The sequence below is a fragment of the Stylophora pistillata genome, chromosome 10 (genome assembly GCF_964205215.1).
Source record: "Stylophora pistillata chromosome 10, jaStyPist1.2, whole genome shotgun sequence".
Taxonomy (NCBI): Eukaryota; Metazoa; Cnidaria; class Anthozoa; order Scleractinia; family Pocilloporidae; genus Stylophora; species Stylophora pistillata.
This window is the reverse complement of record NC_142528.1, coordinates 3,742,914-3,760,261: the sequence shown is the minus strand read 5'-3', so window position 1 is coordinate 3,760,261 and position 17,348 is coordinate 3,742,914. Positions and strand designations below refer to the sequence as shown.

The 17,348-nt window shown below is 37.3% G+C and overlaps 1 protein-coding gene and 1 pseudogene across 2 annotated transcripts; both read left to right on the top strand.

The window, feature by feature from the left end:
• Positions 1-1,332: 1,332 nt before the first annotated feature.
• On the top strand, positions 1,333-16,220 carry LOC111324802 (bifunctional apoptosis regulator). 2 transcript variants are annotated; one of them, XM_088736185.1, is made up of 7 exons: positions 1,333-1,891; positions 2,310-2,526; positions 3,305-3,530; positions 4,970-5,278; positions 6,222-6,377; positions 14,107-14,306; positions 14,708-16,220. In XM_088736185.1, exons 1-7 carry the CDS (start codon positions 1,735-1,737, stop codon positions 14,964-14,966), a joined length of 1,524 nt encoding a protein of 507 aa, XP_088592311.1. In that variant the 5' UTR covers positions 1,333-1,734; the 3' UTR covers positions 14,967-16,220. The 2 variants fall into 2 exon arrangements, with proteins under 2 accessions (XP_088592311.1, XP_088592312.1); XM_088736186.1 differs by having other exon boundaries at positions 1,799-1,933; positions 2,312-2,526.
• On the top strand, positions 8,413-9,790 carry LOC148721442 (uncharacterized; annotated as a pseudogene).
• Positions 16,221-17,348: the final 1,128 nt, after the last annotated feature.

Below are 17,348 nucleotides of genomic sequence, written 5' to 3'. Positions count from 1 at the left end.
CGTGACACTTACACGACAACCTTAAGGAGCACAGGTTGTCAGTGTTTGCCTTTTTTTTATCATGTTTTAGTCGTAGTCTTTGCTTGTTACCCTAGGTGTCTTTCTTACTACTGCTCTTGTTTGCCTTTTATCTTAGTTTTCACCGTTGTACAAGTTTGGTTGCGTTTTAAAATATCCGTGTGGTTCCAGTAAAACGAACAAGAACGACACGAGTCGAATACCTGTGCACTGTGTATTGATTTCTATACAGCGAGCGCCACAGTCGCCGCAACACACTATATTGACCCCGATACCGCTTATGGCAAACATGATCTCGATTCCGTTTGAATAACAGAAACCGGTTATTTGTTGATAAAGATTTCTCAATTCTCATGTAGCCCATTTACAGACTACGGTCTGATACTATAAATAATTAGTTCTTCTGTCAACAAAAAATAAGATCTCGTAGGGCGTCATAAACAAAAATCGTGAGCGACATAACTCTAGTTTCAATCGACATGACCTAAGGCGAGATGACCTTTGGAAGACTTGGCCAGTTACCATACTCCACCACCAAAGTGCTTTTTTTATAGCGGTAACATTGCTGGCTCAATTATTTGAGAGACGATTGTCGACTTTGGTGGGTGATGCTATATCGAAGGCGCTCGTCGAGGGTAAGAGTAAACGGTAAGTTTGGTTAGCGGGGAAATTATGAAACCCGCGAATATTTGCGAAAGCCCGCGAAAGGATGACATTTAAAACTGAAAACAGTTTTTCAGTGAGACACTAAAATGCGTAATCATGGCGGCGACTATTCAATCGTCTTTAAACAAATCGGAGATTGAGTTCCTTGAGGAAAACCTTGAAAATCGTTCTGTTAAAAACCAGTACTTTTTGGGTTATTTCGATGGGAAAAGAGACGAGTTCGAGGATATGCTCGAGAGGTTTCTCCTTTTAAGTTCCACATGCTTTGTAAAGAAGGCATTGCACTCAAAGGAGTTAAATCACACGCAAGCTGCATAAAAGTGGATTTCTCAGAGACTCTCTCTAACTTCTTTGTCTGCCCTTGTTAGGAGTAATTTTATTTAGCAATAATTTCCATAAAATCCTCTACAATACAAAATATTAACAGCGTAAAAAACGATCCAAAATAACTCCCTTTCGGCTCACATCTACTCCTTTTTTTTTTTGTCAAAGCGTCTGGAAAACTATAAATAACGGAGTCAAATCTGAACAGATTCAAAGTCTTATAATCTGATAAGTAAAAGCATATCTAAAACTATACAGAAAAGAGAAAGGTGAATAGCAAATCTAGAACCCTAATTCTAGATTTTAGTTCATTTTACAAAATCTTTGCAGATTAGTGACGTAAATTGATATTGGAGAAGATTCTTCCTAGTGTGGGACTGACTTAAGACTAGGCTAGGCTGTGTACAATTCCTGAAAATCTTGTTCGTTATTTTACGAATCATTTGATGTTTCAGTGTTGACAAGTTTTTCGTATTACATTACTAAAAAAATTGACTTAACGCTCCAAGGAGAATCTCTCTCAAACTTTACTTTTTAAGAGATGAAGCTACCGTCTAAAATTCAAACGTTACTGTTAGGTTTATTAGCGCATTGACAACCTTGTAAATTAGCTCAAACACACTGAAAACATTTGTATTAGTTTTTGTATATCTTTATACTTTGTTCAGTGCGATCTTACACATTTCGGGTTTGAACTTTTCGTTGGGAATAAGTGGTACAGCTTACATGACATATTTTATTTTTAACCGCTGTACTATAAATTTGTGTGTTCGACCCTCGACGAGCGCCTTTGATAAAGGATCACTCGCTTTGGTAGAGGCAGCGAGAGATAGGCGAAACCAGTACTGCTCTAAACTAAATTCGACAAGATTCGAATATCGAGGTACTAATGATATAGGGTACAGGAAGTTCTAAGCACAGTTAGGTGAGGAAATATTGTTTTTATCATCATATCAAACTCAAAATTGTGCATGAAGCCAAAGTCCAAATTGCGATTTACAGAAGAAAACAGTCGACAATGAACTCAGTAGGTTAAAGAAGCCTGTATTTGGCGACAGCGGTTAACATTATTGCAAGGCCAGTCTTACGGGGTAGATTATATTGAGCATTTTTCTTCAAACGTGTTTTTTTTCCGTACCAATTCAATGGTTTTAAGAATGAAGACAGAACGGAGTGATACCTGTTAAGTTAATATATGGTGGTACTGTGATCTCTGCATCCCTCATCTGCAAATTTAAACGTACGAATTAGGTACTAAGTCACTTTCTTCCTCCGTCATAATCGTTCCTCCTCCCATTTAGAGGTTATGGCAAGGAGTGACCAAGACAGTCTGCTGTTAAAACGAGATTTTCAATGTAGTTGCTGTTTTGAGCTTATGGTTGAACCTACTACACTCAATTGTGGACACAGCTTTTGTCGGTTTTGCCTCGCAAAGTGGTGGAATGCATCAAGACACAACACATGTCCAGAGTGTCGAGAACCATGGTCAGGATGCCCTAAAGTTAATATTGTATTAAGGTAAGATGAAAAGTTTTATTTTGCAGAGCAGTGACTTTCACCCAGACAGCCTCATGTTTTGTGCACAATATCACTATAAATGCGAAACATTATATTAGATTGTGTTATTCTCCAACATTATAAAGAAGCTTTAGCAGTGTATACTTTAAATTTGCCAATTCTCAATTGATTTTAACTTTATTGGAAATTTTAAAACTTCAAATACAGATGAAGTCCTGTACAATATCCCATTGATATGCAAACTATTTTATTTTCTGGTATAAAAGCACCTGGTAACGTAACAGCCTTTGGTGGGAACTGCTAAATACAAATTTACAGGCAATATTCAGTAAATATTGCATTAATTAAGCTGTCATATCAATTAAAAAACTATTGTCAACTTTGGTTGGTCTTGTGTCCTATATGTGGGTGTGGCCTATACAAGAGTAAATACAGTATACTTTCCAGATGAAGTTGTTGAAATGACAATATTTCTGGTTGAAATCTAGTCCTTTTCAGGAGGAATTTTAATTGACTTTGTGGTCACCCCTCGGAGCGAAAGGGTTAGCATTCAAGACAGAAATTTCAAAATAAGTGCTGAACTTTGTACATCATGTAAATTATGAGGAACAAATGTGAAGTTATAACTGTACAGAAATAACATAAAAACCTACAGCAGGCTACATCTTGCATGGACTGATCTTTTAATATTACTTGTGTTTTGTACAGATGTGGTGTGATGTAATACCTTTGACATTGTAATGAATATTCTTTTCTTCTTTGAATGGGTTTCTGATAGAAGAACTATCCAAGTACTCTTTTCAAAGGAAGAGGCAGAACGAAAACGTTTCCAGAAGTCTTCCCCAGACTTTGGATCAGTATTGTCCAAGTTTGATGCTCTGGAAAGTAAATCCTCACAAAGATTTGCCAGCAGTCATGAAGTACAATTTGCTCAAGGTCAACATGTGGGGATTACCTGCATAAAGCTTATATTTATTGTTCTGTCTGTCCTTGGGATTGTCATGGTAAGTTACCCAAGAGGTGTATTTGAAATGTTGTGTAACATGCTGTTATCTAACAAATGATTATCTTATTGTTTGCTGTCATTATTGTAAAGCTCTCAAAAAGCTGTCTTTCTAAGTTATCTGATACGTTTAATTTTATGATGTCTTAAACAACACAAAACTAAAGCATTAAATGGTTGTTCTGGTGGTAATTTTTTCCTTGGCTTGAAATTTTTTTGAAACAATTTGATCATATTTTCCTATTTTCTTCTGATTATGCAGAAATCAGAGAAAAATGATGATCAAGCTGGTTTGAAAAAATTTCATCAATTGATTAATTTGGAATTTTTTTTGGTACCACAGTAAAGATAACCGCCGCCAAAAATAAAGACTCACAACGGGTTTTTGTTGTGACTGGATGTAATGGTTTCATTCAATCTACAAGGGATTCCAGCAATTTAATTTAAGTGATTGGGTTGCTCCCAATGTTCTGTTACTAGTATTTCTCAAGAATGTTAAGTTGTAAAGCTAGTCAAACTGCCCCCGGCCCTTTCTTTTCTTAATTGAAGATATTTGACCTATGCATTGTAATATATGGAAACTTAATTTACTAGTGACTTAAACTGCCTTATAGTCTTTCAGAAAAGAAACAAAATACATGTTACAGTAATGAAACTAAACTAGTGAGCAGCAGTGCATGAACTCAAATAGCAGAAACATTTTATTCTCCTATGCTTGTTGTTGTTTAGCATACTTTGTCAGGAATTTTTTTCAGTTACAAAAATGTATTTGCTTGAATACATATAGAAAATACAATGTCTATTTTTTTACCTTTATCCATTGCATGAGGCAAGTAGAAAATAATTGCAAGTATGACAAAGGTGTTGTACATGTGTGACATTTTTTGTATGTAGATGATATATTTGGGGGACCCAGTTAAACACAAGCTGTTGTCATTAGCTGATTTATTGGGTTAAATTAGCGTGCATGAACATTAGAGGCTGAAGGCATCACTCATTGAAACACCATATATTATGTTTAGTAGACCAGAATAATTGTTTGGTTTTTGAAGAATGTAAACGAGTTAAGAATCTTTCTTCCCTTTCAACTCCAATGTATTCAATACAATGCATAACACTCTGTTTGGAATATAGCAACAAGTTCTAAATATTCGAAGCGTTTATGCTGAAGGTACTGTTCCAGGTTGTGAGCAAGTGAAAATGTCTAAGTGTTGCCAAGATTACCCTGCAACACCTTGATAAGCAGGAAACTCAATATAATGCCAGTTCTCAGCCTGTAGGGGTAATAATACAACTTTTTAACACCTTTTTTCTTTTTTGACAGAGTTTAAGTGGACTGAATGGAATTTGTACAATATATGATACAAATGTTGTGAAGTGATTGTTTTTTAAATAGGGTGACAGTCAATCTATTTTTTTTGTTGTTGTTGTTGATTGTAGTTTATATATCATGTACTGAGCTTGTTCATGGGCCAAAGAGATCCTCTTGTTAGAAAACCAGTGGTTAAATGGAGTACACAGGATGTGGCTAAATGGTTGGAAAGCTTAGGTGATTGGGCAAAAGGATATAGTGACAGATTCCAAGATGCAGGAATTGATGGAAACCTTCTATTGTCCTTGTCTGAATATGACTTGGAGACTCCACCTCTTAATGTTGTAGTTTCCTATCATAGGCGGGTACTCTTAAAGGAACTTGAAGCACTAAAAGCCCTGGGAGTAAAGCGGCCATCAGATCTGTGGGAGTACAAGGTACACAAACTAAGAGGCAGTACTAAAGATAATGAAACTGATAATTTCCCCCCTCCTACTATGATATATTGAAAATCTGAGTAAATGTAGATTATCTATATTTTTATGTGAAAGAATCTTTTGAAAGAACAATACCCAGTGTTTATGTGGCTGATATGTTGGCTGATAATGTCCATAGCAGAGGTATTGTTGGAAAAATGAATATATGGTGAGAAGTGAAACATCAAAGGCGAATGTAAAATTTGAGGACATGCAATCTCTCAGCCAAGGTCATTATCAACTAACACACTAGAGAGCCAGAAGGGGGTTTATTTAATTGATACATCTTTTCATATTGCATGTTGCTTTTACAAGTTTGGTGGCTCCTACAAGAACTGTTTCTGTTCATAAGCATAAGCTTATACTTTGTGTTTGAGCAACATTAAACCTTCTTTGTTAAGAAAGATTTACCTTAGTTGAAGGTCATGTTTGTTTTCGTTGAGCAGCTAAATGTTGTATGGAAAGGAATTGTACTGAAAAAAATTTTGCCAAGTTGAACTTATCTCACTATTTTTTACTTGCACAGGGAACTGTGAAGGGTTATTTTGAAAGAGTGTGGATGTTCAACAGAGGAACAAATCATCGAAACAAATAATGAAATGAACTTTGCAACAATGAACTGAAAAAAGAATTTTTGAAGTGAATAGAGATCTCAACTTTTCAACACCCAACTTAAACTTTTTTTTCTAGGCATGCACAGTAAACCAGGTTTCACAGTCAGTGAAGCAGTGGAGTAAATTCCACTTCACCAGAAGTGAATCTTAAAAGCTCCTACAAAATTTTAATCAAACCAGAGAATGTAGATATGTACTCTAAGTGTAAAACAAGAATAAGATCTTGTCTGAACTTGGATGTCTGGCCTCAGACCATTTTTCCTTATAAAATTGATTTTGTTTACTTCTAGACTGCTTATCCTGTGCGGGCAATACTTCTTTTGTGGGGTTTACGAGAGTTTCCAAGGTTGACAGTCTTTTACGCATTCTTTGCTTGTAACCAAGATGTTTTTCAACCTCTGCTATTCTATACAAGTGAAACTACTATTGAAGGAAGTATATTTGAGGTGAGGGTTTGAAAACATGACAAATAACCTGCATGCATATTTCCCATGTCTTAGTAACAAGAAACTTTTCAAACATAATTGTGTTACGTTATCTTTTGTGTGTAGTTAATTTTATTTTGCCAAAGCACTCATCACAAATAACTAATATTCAGTCACTGATGTACTCATGTTTAGTTAGAGAAGGTCATAGCTACAGTTTTTAAGTGATTTAAAAACAAAAGCAGACATAGTAATGTAAATGACCATTCAGAACAAAGGAAGGCCTAACAAGAAAACAATGAGAACTTGAGAAAAAATCTTGATGTAGCCATGGCTCGAATCTTATACCTCAAATTCTCAAACCTCTCTCAAAACACTCTCACAAGTGAGTTTTTCTCTGAACATATGTAACATATCCTCTGAAAAAGAATGTAAATCAATGAGAACAAGAAAGAAAAAGAAAAGAAAAACAAAGGCAAAAAAAAATTGATGTGGCTATGGCTCAAACCTTATAGCTTTAGACATGACAGAAGTAGCTGTATCCATTGCGCTAGATACAGAGTGTATAGGAGTGGCAAAGTTTTGTCTAAAAATACCTTTCAGACACATTTAATGCATGTATCCATTCTATAAATTTCTTGTCTTGTCCCAGGCATGTCAATTGACCAGTGTACAAACCCTATTCTAACCAAGTCCTCCTTAGGTCACAATTTTGGCTTAGTCAAAAGCTGTCAATAACCCCTCTGCATTTTACACCACATTTCTTTTTTACTGCAATACTCCACAAGTACAAAGTAATATAGGCATAATATCCATCGGCCGTCTATGCTTCAAAGGAGTTGAAAGAAAGGAAAATACTGGGGAAAAATAGCAAAATGGCAATAGATTTAACAAGTTTAGGTGGCAGGTATCAATCTAGGCAAAGCAACAACAATAACGACAACAACAAAATTTTATTTAAGCTTAAGATGAAAAATTACAATGCTTGGGCCCGCAAGTAGCTAGGGTTATTTGAGGCGGGCACAAGAGAGGAAAATAAAAAAAAAAAAAGAAATCTAGTTTGCTGTGTGGCTTAAATATAGAAAGAATGAAACAGGAGGGCAGACTGTAGTATAAACTGGAAGTACACACAGTTATAATTTTGAGAATTGTACTCTATAATGAAATGTTTTGGGAGTAAAAAGGGAGATCTTTTGAGTGAGATTCAATGCCTTTCCTTTTGGAATGTTTAACATATTTGTGCCCTTATTGCCAATTTATTAAAAAAAAATTTACAGGACCAATTCTAAAGAAGAGGCAGAGCACAAATTTTGCGAGCATTGTCCTTTGTAACCCCTATTTTTTTTTTTAATTTAAAATGATCATCAGTACAAATTTCAGATGTGGTGAAAACTGTGAAAGAATTCACTTTAGCAAACTGGAGAAAATCAAATCAAAGCCAACTAACCACTATCAAGCACCTTTCTTTATGGGGGTTTAGTTCAAGAATAAAAACGGTTGTGTTATGTTAACTACAGTAAAAACAGGTGGACCTTTGTGAGCTACATCTTGGTACCATTTAGTGATCTCAAAAGCAGAAAAAAGAAAATTGTCCATGAAAACATAACACTGGGGTGCACATCATAATCAGGCTAAAACTCTATGGAGCCACCTTAAGCATGCACCTAATTAGTTGATTAGTAAACTGTAAGTGGGATCTGCTATGGCAAGCCAATTGTAGCAATATTCAATACTAAAATTCAATTTCAATTCAATGAAATTCAATTTCAATTCAATGAAATTCATTTTAATTCAATGAAATTCAATTTCAATTCAATGAAACTTCAAGTTCAATTCAATGAAGTTCAAGTTCAATTCAATGAAAATTCAAGTTCAATTCAGTGAAAAAAAGTACATTCAAAATTGCTTCCACTTAGTGACCGGAAATGATAACTAGCATACGGAAACTTTCAGGCTGTATGTTTTTGAGCGGTAAGTTTTAACTAGCATCATGGCGGATATAGAGCCAGAATTTGACATGAAAAAAGACTTACCTCAACTTTTATCGTAAGTGCTCAAAAGAACAGAGCATTGTATACATAAAAATGAAACGGATATCAATGACTTGCAAGCACAATCTGTAGTTCTCGATCGAACCGTTTGTCTTTTGAGTTCTATTGCCTTAACTGACATTGAGCAAGATCGGATCGTGAGTGGGAATCTCTAGGTACTGCTTTTGCAGAAGTACTACGGGCTATTGAATATCATCTCAAAACTCTAGCACTACAACCTTTATCAATTTCTCGACGTAAATGTAAAATTCTCAGAATGGGATATCCTGGGAGTGATAAAACAGGTCGTCACCGATTAACAACTGGATGAACATACCAAGCCGGCTTAAGTCACTTGGACTGAGGATTCAAATAAGAAGAATTTGTGAGTTTTTAGCAAGGGTCGATCCAGCGAATACTGCCTTGAGGTGGGGAATTGTTGTTTCTCGTAGGCAATACTTCGTCCCATGGCCAAATTCTCTGCGGCATTTAGATGGTCATCATTCTCTCATTCGCTGGGGTTTTGTAATCCACGGATGCACAGTTTCCCTAGAAGAGTTGTGTTTCTCAGATGTAGTAATAACAATCTTTCACAAACTGTTCTGGAACTCTTTCCGAAAGCAATTGAAAAAGACGGGTTGTGGCCATCACGTATTCGTGTGGATTATGGTGTGAAAAATGTAATAGTTTATGATGCCAAGGTGGAAGCAAGAGGGGAAGGTAGAGGGAGTTTCATTGCCAGTCCCTCAACGAGAAATCAGAGAATTAAAAGACTCTGGAGGGACGTCTTCAGATGTGTGTGTCATCTTTTCTATTACGTGTTTTATGCAATGGAGGATATCAGGCCAGCTTAGCATTGATAATGCAACGGATATATTTGCACTACATTTGACATTACTCCCAAGAGTAAATCTTGGGTTTCACGAATATATGGAGGCCTTCAATCTTCACAAGGGAAGGACAGCAAACCATTGGTCCCCATATCAGATGTGGGTCAATGGCATGTTAAATGAAGACAACCCCTTGGTACATGGGCAATTGGAGGTGGATCCTGATGATCTGGAGTTCTGTGGTGTTGACCCAGCTGGGCCATCTCCATTTGAAGATAGCAACAATAATGTTGGTGTTCCTCCCATGACATTATCAGTTGAACATCAGTCAGTTCAAGCCAGGGTTCTAAAGTGGATCGATCCACTCATGTCATTCATGCAAATGGGCAGAGATATCTACACTAACATTCACCAGATAATAAAAGAGAGTGTTGAAAACAGTTAAGAACACTATACCTTTTTGGTAAATCATGTGTCCAGGTTCAATTGCTATGTAAGATGTGTAGGCAGTAAAGTTAACAATTGAGTGTCATTGCAGTAAATGGTTTGAACCCGGGGGTAACATGTGAAGGTGTAGTCTGATCGTCCGGGTGAGTGTAGTCCTGAGAAGGACTGTTGTCGGTGGCAGTGACTGACGTTTCGACAACCTGTGCGGAAGTCATCATCAGAGTCAAGTGAGTGATTGTTGTCAGTAGAATGTTCTTATTCCAGTTCGTGTGAAATGATCGGTTGGTTTTGCCGTGATGTTATTGGCTGTAAGACTCAAGTGACGTAAGTCGTTCGTGATTGGTCTGTTTCGGTCTGTCGGTAAAGCTAGGTTGTTCTTTTTCGGTCGTTTGTGATGTTTATGTCGTGAATGAGTCGTTTGTATGGGGCGGGTAGTTGTTGACATCTGTTTAGGGGAGTCTGTTCTAAGTTAGTAAACCAGCTTTCCAGAGTCAGTCGTTGAAAATAATCAGTGCTGTAGGCTAGGCATTGCGCAGAGTCCTAGTCAATGTTGTGGTTGGTAAGTCGATGGTGTTCAGCAATGTGATTGCTGACATCACCTTTCCTCGTCGCCCGTCTGTGTTCAGTCAGTCTTGTTGTGAGGTTTCTGCCAGTCTCACCGATGTAGGAGGCTTGGCAGTCGGAACAATTGATCTTATAAATCGTTCCCTGTCTGTTCCTCGGTTCGTCTTTGTCTTTAACGTTGGTTAGTAACTGACGTAGTGTGGTGATGGGTTTGTGGGCGACGCGGATATTGAAGGGTAGTAAGATGCGCGAGATGTTTTCAGACATACCTTTTATGTACGGTATGGTTGCTGTAGTCGTAGGGGTTGCGGTGTCGTTTGTTTCGGTAGTGGTAGTGGGTCGGTGAGTGTTTCGTCGGATGAAGTCGTTGTTGTAGTTGTTCTTCGTAAAAACACGGTGAAGGTATTTGTTCTCGTCGGATAAGCTGTCTGTCGAGTCACATACTAGTTGTGCGCGTCGTGTTAGAGTTCTGATAGTTGTGGCTTTGTGTGATGTAGGGTTGTAGGATGACTCGTCTAGTAATCTGTCGGTGTGTGTCGGTTTCCTGTAAACTGTCGTTCGTAATGAGTTGTCGTTGTGGCTTACCAGGCAGTCTAGAAAAGGAAGTTTGCCATTTTCTTCGACTTCTCTGGTAAACTGTATGTCAGTGTTTTGTTCGTTAAGGTGGTTGTGGAATGCGTCAATTTCGTCGTATCGAACGGCGGTGAATGTGTCGTCAACGTAACGTAACCAAAGCGGTATCGTTTGTCGGCAAGTCGAAAGGGCGCGTTCCTCGATGTTCTGCATCACAATTTCTGCTATAACAACAGAAACTGGAGACCCCATGGCAGTGCCGTGTAACTGTTTGTAGTGTTTACCGTTGTACTGAAAGTAAGTAGACGTTAGGCAAATGTTTAGCAAGTCCAGTGCATTGTAATGCTAATTGAAGTGGAATACTTGTGAACAGTGATTTCACATCAAATGACACTAGTTTGTAGTCGTCAGGTATCTGAACAGTCTTGGTAGCGTTAATGAAGTCTTCAGTGGATTGTAGTTTATGTCTGGATTTGTCGGTTAGCGGTTGTAGTATTGTCGTCAGGTACTTGGATAGTTGGTATGTGGGAGAGCCACAGAAAGAAACAATAGGTCGCATCGGGAAACCAGGTTTGTGTAGTTTCGGCAAACCGTAGAGTTTCGGTGGCTGTGGTACCGAGCACCTCAGTCGATAGTACCGTTGGTTGTCAAAGGCGTTCGTTTTCTTGAGTGTCAGTAGTTTACTGTTGAGTTTACGTTGAAGGGCAGGAGTTGGGTCACGTTTGAGTTCTTCGTAGGTTCGTTTGTCGTTAACTAGTGCGTCCATTTTGTCGTGATAGTCAGTTTTGTCCATAACAACAGTAACTCGTCCTTTGTCGGCTGGTAGGATAACTATGTTCTCGTCGTTTCTCAGTCGTTTCAGTGCGCGTTGTTCGTCTTTAGTCAAGTTGATTGACGTTGATTGTATAGTGGATTGATAGTATAGTTGATTGTATAGATTGTATAGTGTCATTATTAATCAAATGCAAAAAGAACAGGCAACAGGGTGTGATATGGCTACCTAATTGCCAAAGAAAATCAGTATTCCACCAGTATCAAAAATGACTTTAACTTTAACTTTATGTCAGGTACCTTAAAACAGAAACTCGTACTTAAGCAGCTGTCTATATTTGATAGCATAGGTATGATCCTCACATTTGAACAGATAGAATGCTACAATCAAGAGGTGAAAGTTCTTGTGTCTAACAACAAATTAAAAAGTATTTTTGTTGAGGATTTTCTTTTTGAGTCTACTAACAGACATAGATAGCTAATTCACAAATGAAACACAACTTATGTTGTCCCCCATTTTCTAGAAACCATGCCACAACTTTGTAATTAATTTTTTTTACTGAGGAATTCATTCTTTTCCATGAATTGTTATGAGTGCAATGACTGTATGAGCATTGGCACCATGAACATTGGTACCTGAAAATACTTTTAGCGGACTGGAAAACATCATAATTCTTAAAATCCCATTTAAATCAACTGTTGAACTATTATTAGTGACAAATCCTTGTGCAGGACAATTATAAGGCACCACTAAACATGCCCTTTCTATAGTGCAAGTGGTCCAGAGAAAGCAATTTTTGCAACTCAACATGTTCTAACATACATTTCAAATATAAATTTAAACATCTTATACAATCTCAGCTGGAAATACAATAATTTAGGCCCAGTCTTTAAAGTCCATTGTTGACATGATACCCAAGATATTGGCCGAGCCCAGCAAAACATAACCCTTTTAAATGTTGCACCGCTAGCCCACCCCCTCAACTATGTGCTATAGGGTAAAAACATTCGAAAGTGACGTTTCATCTTTTGTTTCACTTGTAAACACTAACCAAAGCAATGAGCTAGATATCATTGTATTTACAACTTAATAGATATGATGTGCGCTACGATAAATTATCCAATGAGACACACCAAACCACCAAGAATTTTTTTACAATGAAAATCCAAGTCCGAGAAGATCTTCCAATGTGTCAGGAGATATATAGAACTGTGGTCTCCCAGGGTTTCCTGTTCTGAGAATTTTACATTTACGTCGAGAAATTGATGAAGGTTGTACTGCTAGAGTTTTGAGATGATTTTCAATAGCCCGTAGTACTTCTGCAAAAGCAGTACCTAGAGATTCCCACTCACGATCCGATCTTGCTCAATGTCAGTTAAGGCAATAGAACTCAAAAGACCAACGGTTCGATCGAGAACTACAGATTGTGCTTGCAAGTCATTGATATCCATTTCATTTTTATGTATACACTGCTCTGTTCTTTTGAGCACTGATGATAAAAATTGAGGTGAGTCTTTTTTCACGTCAAATTCTGGCTCTACGTCCGCCATGATGCTAGTTAAAACTTACCGCACAAAAACAAGAAGCCTGAAAGTTTCTGTATGCTAGTTATCATTTCCGGTCGCTAAGTGGAAGCAATTTTGAATGTACTTTTTTTCACTGAATTGAACTTGAATTTTCATTGAATTGAACTTGAACTTCATTGAATTGAACTTGAAGTCTCATTGAATTGAAATTAAATTTCATTGAATTGAAATTGAATTTCATTGAATTGAAATTGAATGTCTTTGAATTGAAATTGAATTTTAGTATTGAATATTGCTACAATTAGCTTTCCATAATATGCCCCTAAAGTGCACCTAACCCCTAAATTTTTTTTCGTTGAAAAAAATCTTCATGCTTTGGTGAGTATCCATCTCTTGAAAAAAATTTTTGGATTTGGTCAAATCCTTGAATATTTGTGCCCCGTTTACGTACGGAAAATTGCATTAAAATCACCGCCATTTTGACTTGCGACCATGTTTCAAGGATCAAGATTCTGGCGACTAATGTGACGTCACTTCAAGAACCCAACAATCTGTATTTCATTCCATTTTGCACAGTTCACTGGTTATGTTTGGAAGGTTAGATCGATATTGGTCGCAAATATGCTGCAGAAGGATTCTAGTGCTAGAAAGGCTTTCACAGGTCGATGACTGGCTGAGAATTCTTTGAGCGTCTTCTCGAAGTGACGTCATAAGTCTACTCTGCCCAGATCCCCATTTACGCGGTCGTGGTCCATTCGGATCTCGACTTCAACAGGGCATAAAAAAACGAGGGTTTAACCAAATCCAACAATTTTTTCAAAGAAATACTCACCAAAGCAAAAAGATTTTTTAAGTGCACTTTAAATAGTTTTATAATGTGTCATTAGCTGCTCATGAAAAAGAAGATGATTTAGGAAGTGGATTCTTTCATTTTTTGTCATTACTGTTTCCTTACTTTTTGAGACAGTTCTCTTTTTGTGAACTAACTGAAACATTCTGTGTTTTCAGGTGACAGCCATTCCTTCTAAAGAGTATTTCCAATTTTTTTTGCGTCTTGTTTTGGTTCCCTATTACCTTATTGGAAAATTCACTTTGAGGTGGATCTATCTTAATTACTTTGTTGGAGCTGTTGTCCTCATCTACTGTATTCTTATGAGCCTTGTTGAGTTTTCAAAGCTGAGATGGCTGTTCATGATGGGGGGATGGAGGTAAGTTTTGCCATTTAGTTCGTGCAGGGAATGAGAGGTACTAAACTTATCCCAGCCAAAGTTATTAGATTATGGCTTTTAAGGGGGGGGGGGGGGGACCTCAGAGTTGCTGTACCATTGTTTACATAGGGAAGATCCTTGCATAGTGATCTACTTCTATTGCATAAAGCTTTGCTAGGTATTAAAAAGATGGGATAAAACTAGGAAATAAGCTTAATGGCTACTAATGACCTTTAAAGTCAGTGGGGGTAAGATTTGAGATTACTTTTGGTTGATTTCTAAAGTGAGATGGCACTGGTATTTATAGAATATCTAATCATGTTGCTCTCAACCATGGACTTTTAAGATTTACTTACTAATTATGTCACCAGGAATGGCTGAATTTATTTTCATTTTCACAGGCGACTACCAGGATTGTTAATTGGAATCTTAACTACAGCTTCTGTTAATGGATTGTTTCATCTCGCTCTGTGGAGTTTTCTTCCATCATTCATTTGTGACTTAGCATTTTACTGGATGCTATTCTTGGCACCATACGCTGCCTGGCATAGCTTTAAAGTGGGCTTGGCTGATGGTGAAGTTCACTTTCATCCTGCAAGAGACTTCTTTTTATGGATTTGGAGAATGCTTCGTCAGTTGAGGACAGGACAACACTTCTGATCCATATTTAGAAAGAACTAACATATCTGTTGGAAAGTTTTATAGATCTTTAGTTCACTTTCTATTTTAGCTACTACCGGTAGTTCCTGTCAGTTAGCGTTGATGTGTTCTTCATATCTCTGGAAAATGTCTGCATACGCGACCTCCATTTAATGGAGCGACTACACATGGATCATAAGGAAAACTCACCATCTATAACTGGCGTGGAAAACAACTACCATCTTTTCATCAAAGCTAATTGCTGTCATATTGCCACCTAAGGACAATTTCTAAATCCACTGGAAATGTTCTTCATTTTCTCAAACTGTTCGTCAAAAGGTGGCTCATTACTACTAAACTTTGCTTCTGTCCAGTGAAAGTGCATTCCAAAACATATCAAACTCTGCCAAATCACTTTATCCAAATGTTGATTTTTGTGGGCAACATTAAATTAGTAGCTGACTTTGGAGATAATTTTTTTTTTCGCTTTTATTCCTCAACACTCAACTTGTTTCAACTCCATCCAAAAAATTGTAATGAGCTAAGAGTTTCCTTTGTGTGCTCCCCTCCTTCCTACAATCTCATAGAAATTAATGGCTCTAAGGTTAGTGCCGTTAGTGTCGTGAAATTACTGAGTGTGTATTTTCAAGACAACCTCAAGTGGAACACTCGCGTTACTGAGGCGATTAAAAAGGCCGTTAAGCGCCTTTACTTTTTAACTCAGTTAAAGTGAGCTAAGGTACCATCACCAGAATTAGCAAATTTTTATGTTGCTTGTATTCAATCTGTCTTACTTTATGGATGTCAGGTCTACCATTACAGTCTCCCCAATTATTTGAGCTTAAGTTTAGAGCATGTCCAAAAGAGAGCCTTGAAAATTATATACGGTTATGGTAATTTTTATAGAGAAGTACTTCAGATGGGAGAGCTGAAAACCCTAAGGGATCGGAGAGAAGACCTTTGCTTAAAATTCTTTAACAACACCGTCTCCAATCCCTTGGATTGTTTATACCACTTACTGCCTTTCAATAACCGAGATCAACTTATGGAGTTACGACGACGCAGACCATTTAGAGTTTCCTTTAAAACAAATTGGTTCAGAGATACTTTCATTCCAGCAAGCGCAAGACATTTTAACTAACATTTATTATAATTTTATATGTAAATTAGTTCCCTTTTAGGTTTGATTTTATTTTATAGTTCTCTTACATAATTTGTACACCTTTGCAATTCAGTTTCCAGCTGCTATTAAGGTATTAAAAGTCTATCAATCTATCTGTCATACAAAGAATTCTCAAGGTCCATGGGCCATTAAAAATTGCAGCATATGGTAGACTTTATAAATCGTCAGCCCCAATACTTTTTCTTCATGTCTTAGATGTGTAGAAGTAATTCTCTGCTATGATACTTAACACAATTTAGGGACTAATTCAACCTTTTAATTACAGACTAATTGTCTTTAAGATGATAATGAAAGACTGGCAAGTTTCATCTTTGTTGATAAAGTTTTGTCCTAATGCATTCAGCGTCTAATCAGGATTTGTAAATTTGTAACAATATGCAAAGCTTCAGAGAATAATTTTTCATCAAGAGGAATTTGTACCAGGATCCTCATTTTAAATGCAAGTGGGTTGTTTGAAAGGCGATCTCCTTCTATACCAACACAAGCTGGTCAATCCATTGTCATAACTAAAATGCAGAATACCAGTCACTAAAAGTTTCTGTTATTGCATGGTAAATGTTTCTGTCACAAACTGCTTAAATCAAGTGAAATCGGTAAAATAACGACACCAGGAGCAAACAACACACGTATGGAAGAAGGTAAGCCATTTTTATTTAATATTTTCACTTTTAACTATCTCTGTGGATATCTTGTAGAAAATCCCATACAAATCCTTATAAATATGCAAATTGTGTTCCTTGTGTGGTTCTCAAGGAGAGCTTGGGCCGCCTGTGCTTGAAGATGAAAACCTGAGCCATTATATGTTATGGAGGTCGTAAAAGTTGTCTCGCTCGGCGAAAGAATGAGACACATTATACTTGCAATGGCAAGCGCCTATATTTTTGAGAAAAGGTAATGTATTTTGCCCTGGTTTACTGCCATGTTTTGAATGAACTCGAAGTGTTCGACGAACGCTTCCGAAGGTTACGAAGATTGGGAATGACGTCACGTCATTCTGAAATATGGAAATAAGTGCTAACCCTCTAGAGCGCATAGTAAAGCAATGGCTGCCTTCGTGGACTGATGTTCGCGAAAGAAATTCGATGGCAATTACGCTCAGTATACATAGAAAGTCACACATTGTTATCAGTAGACCCACACTAAAAATTGTGGAGCGTTTTGGGAACGGGTCGGTCTGCGAACTTTAGGAGAGATCAATTTACGAGTGAACCTTCTATCGA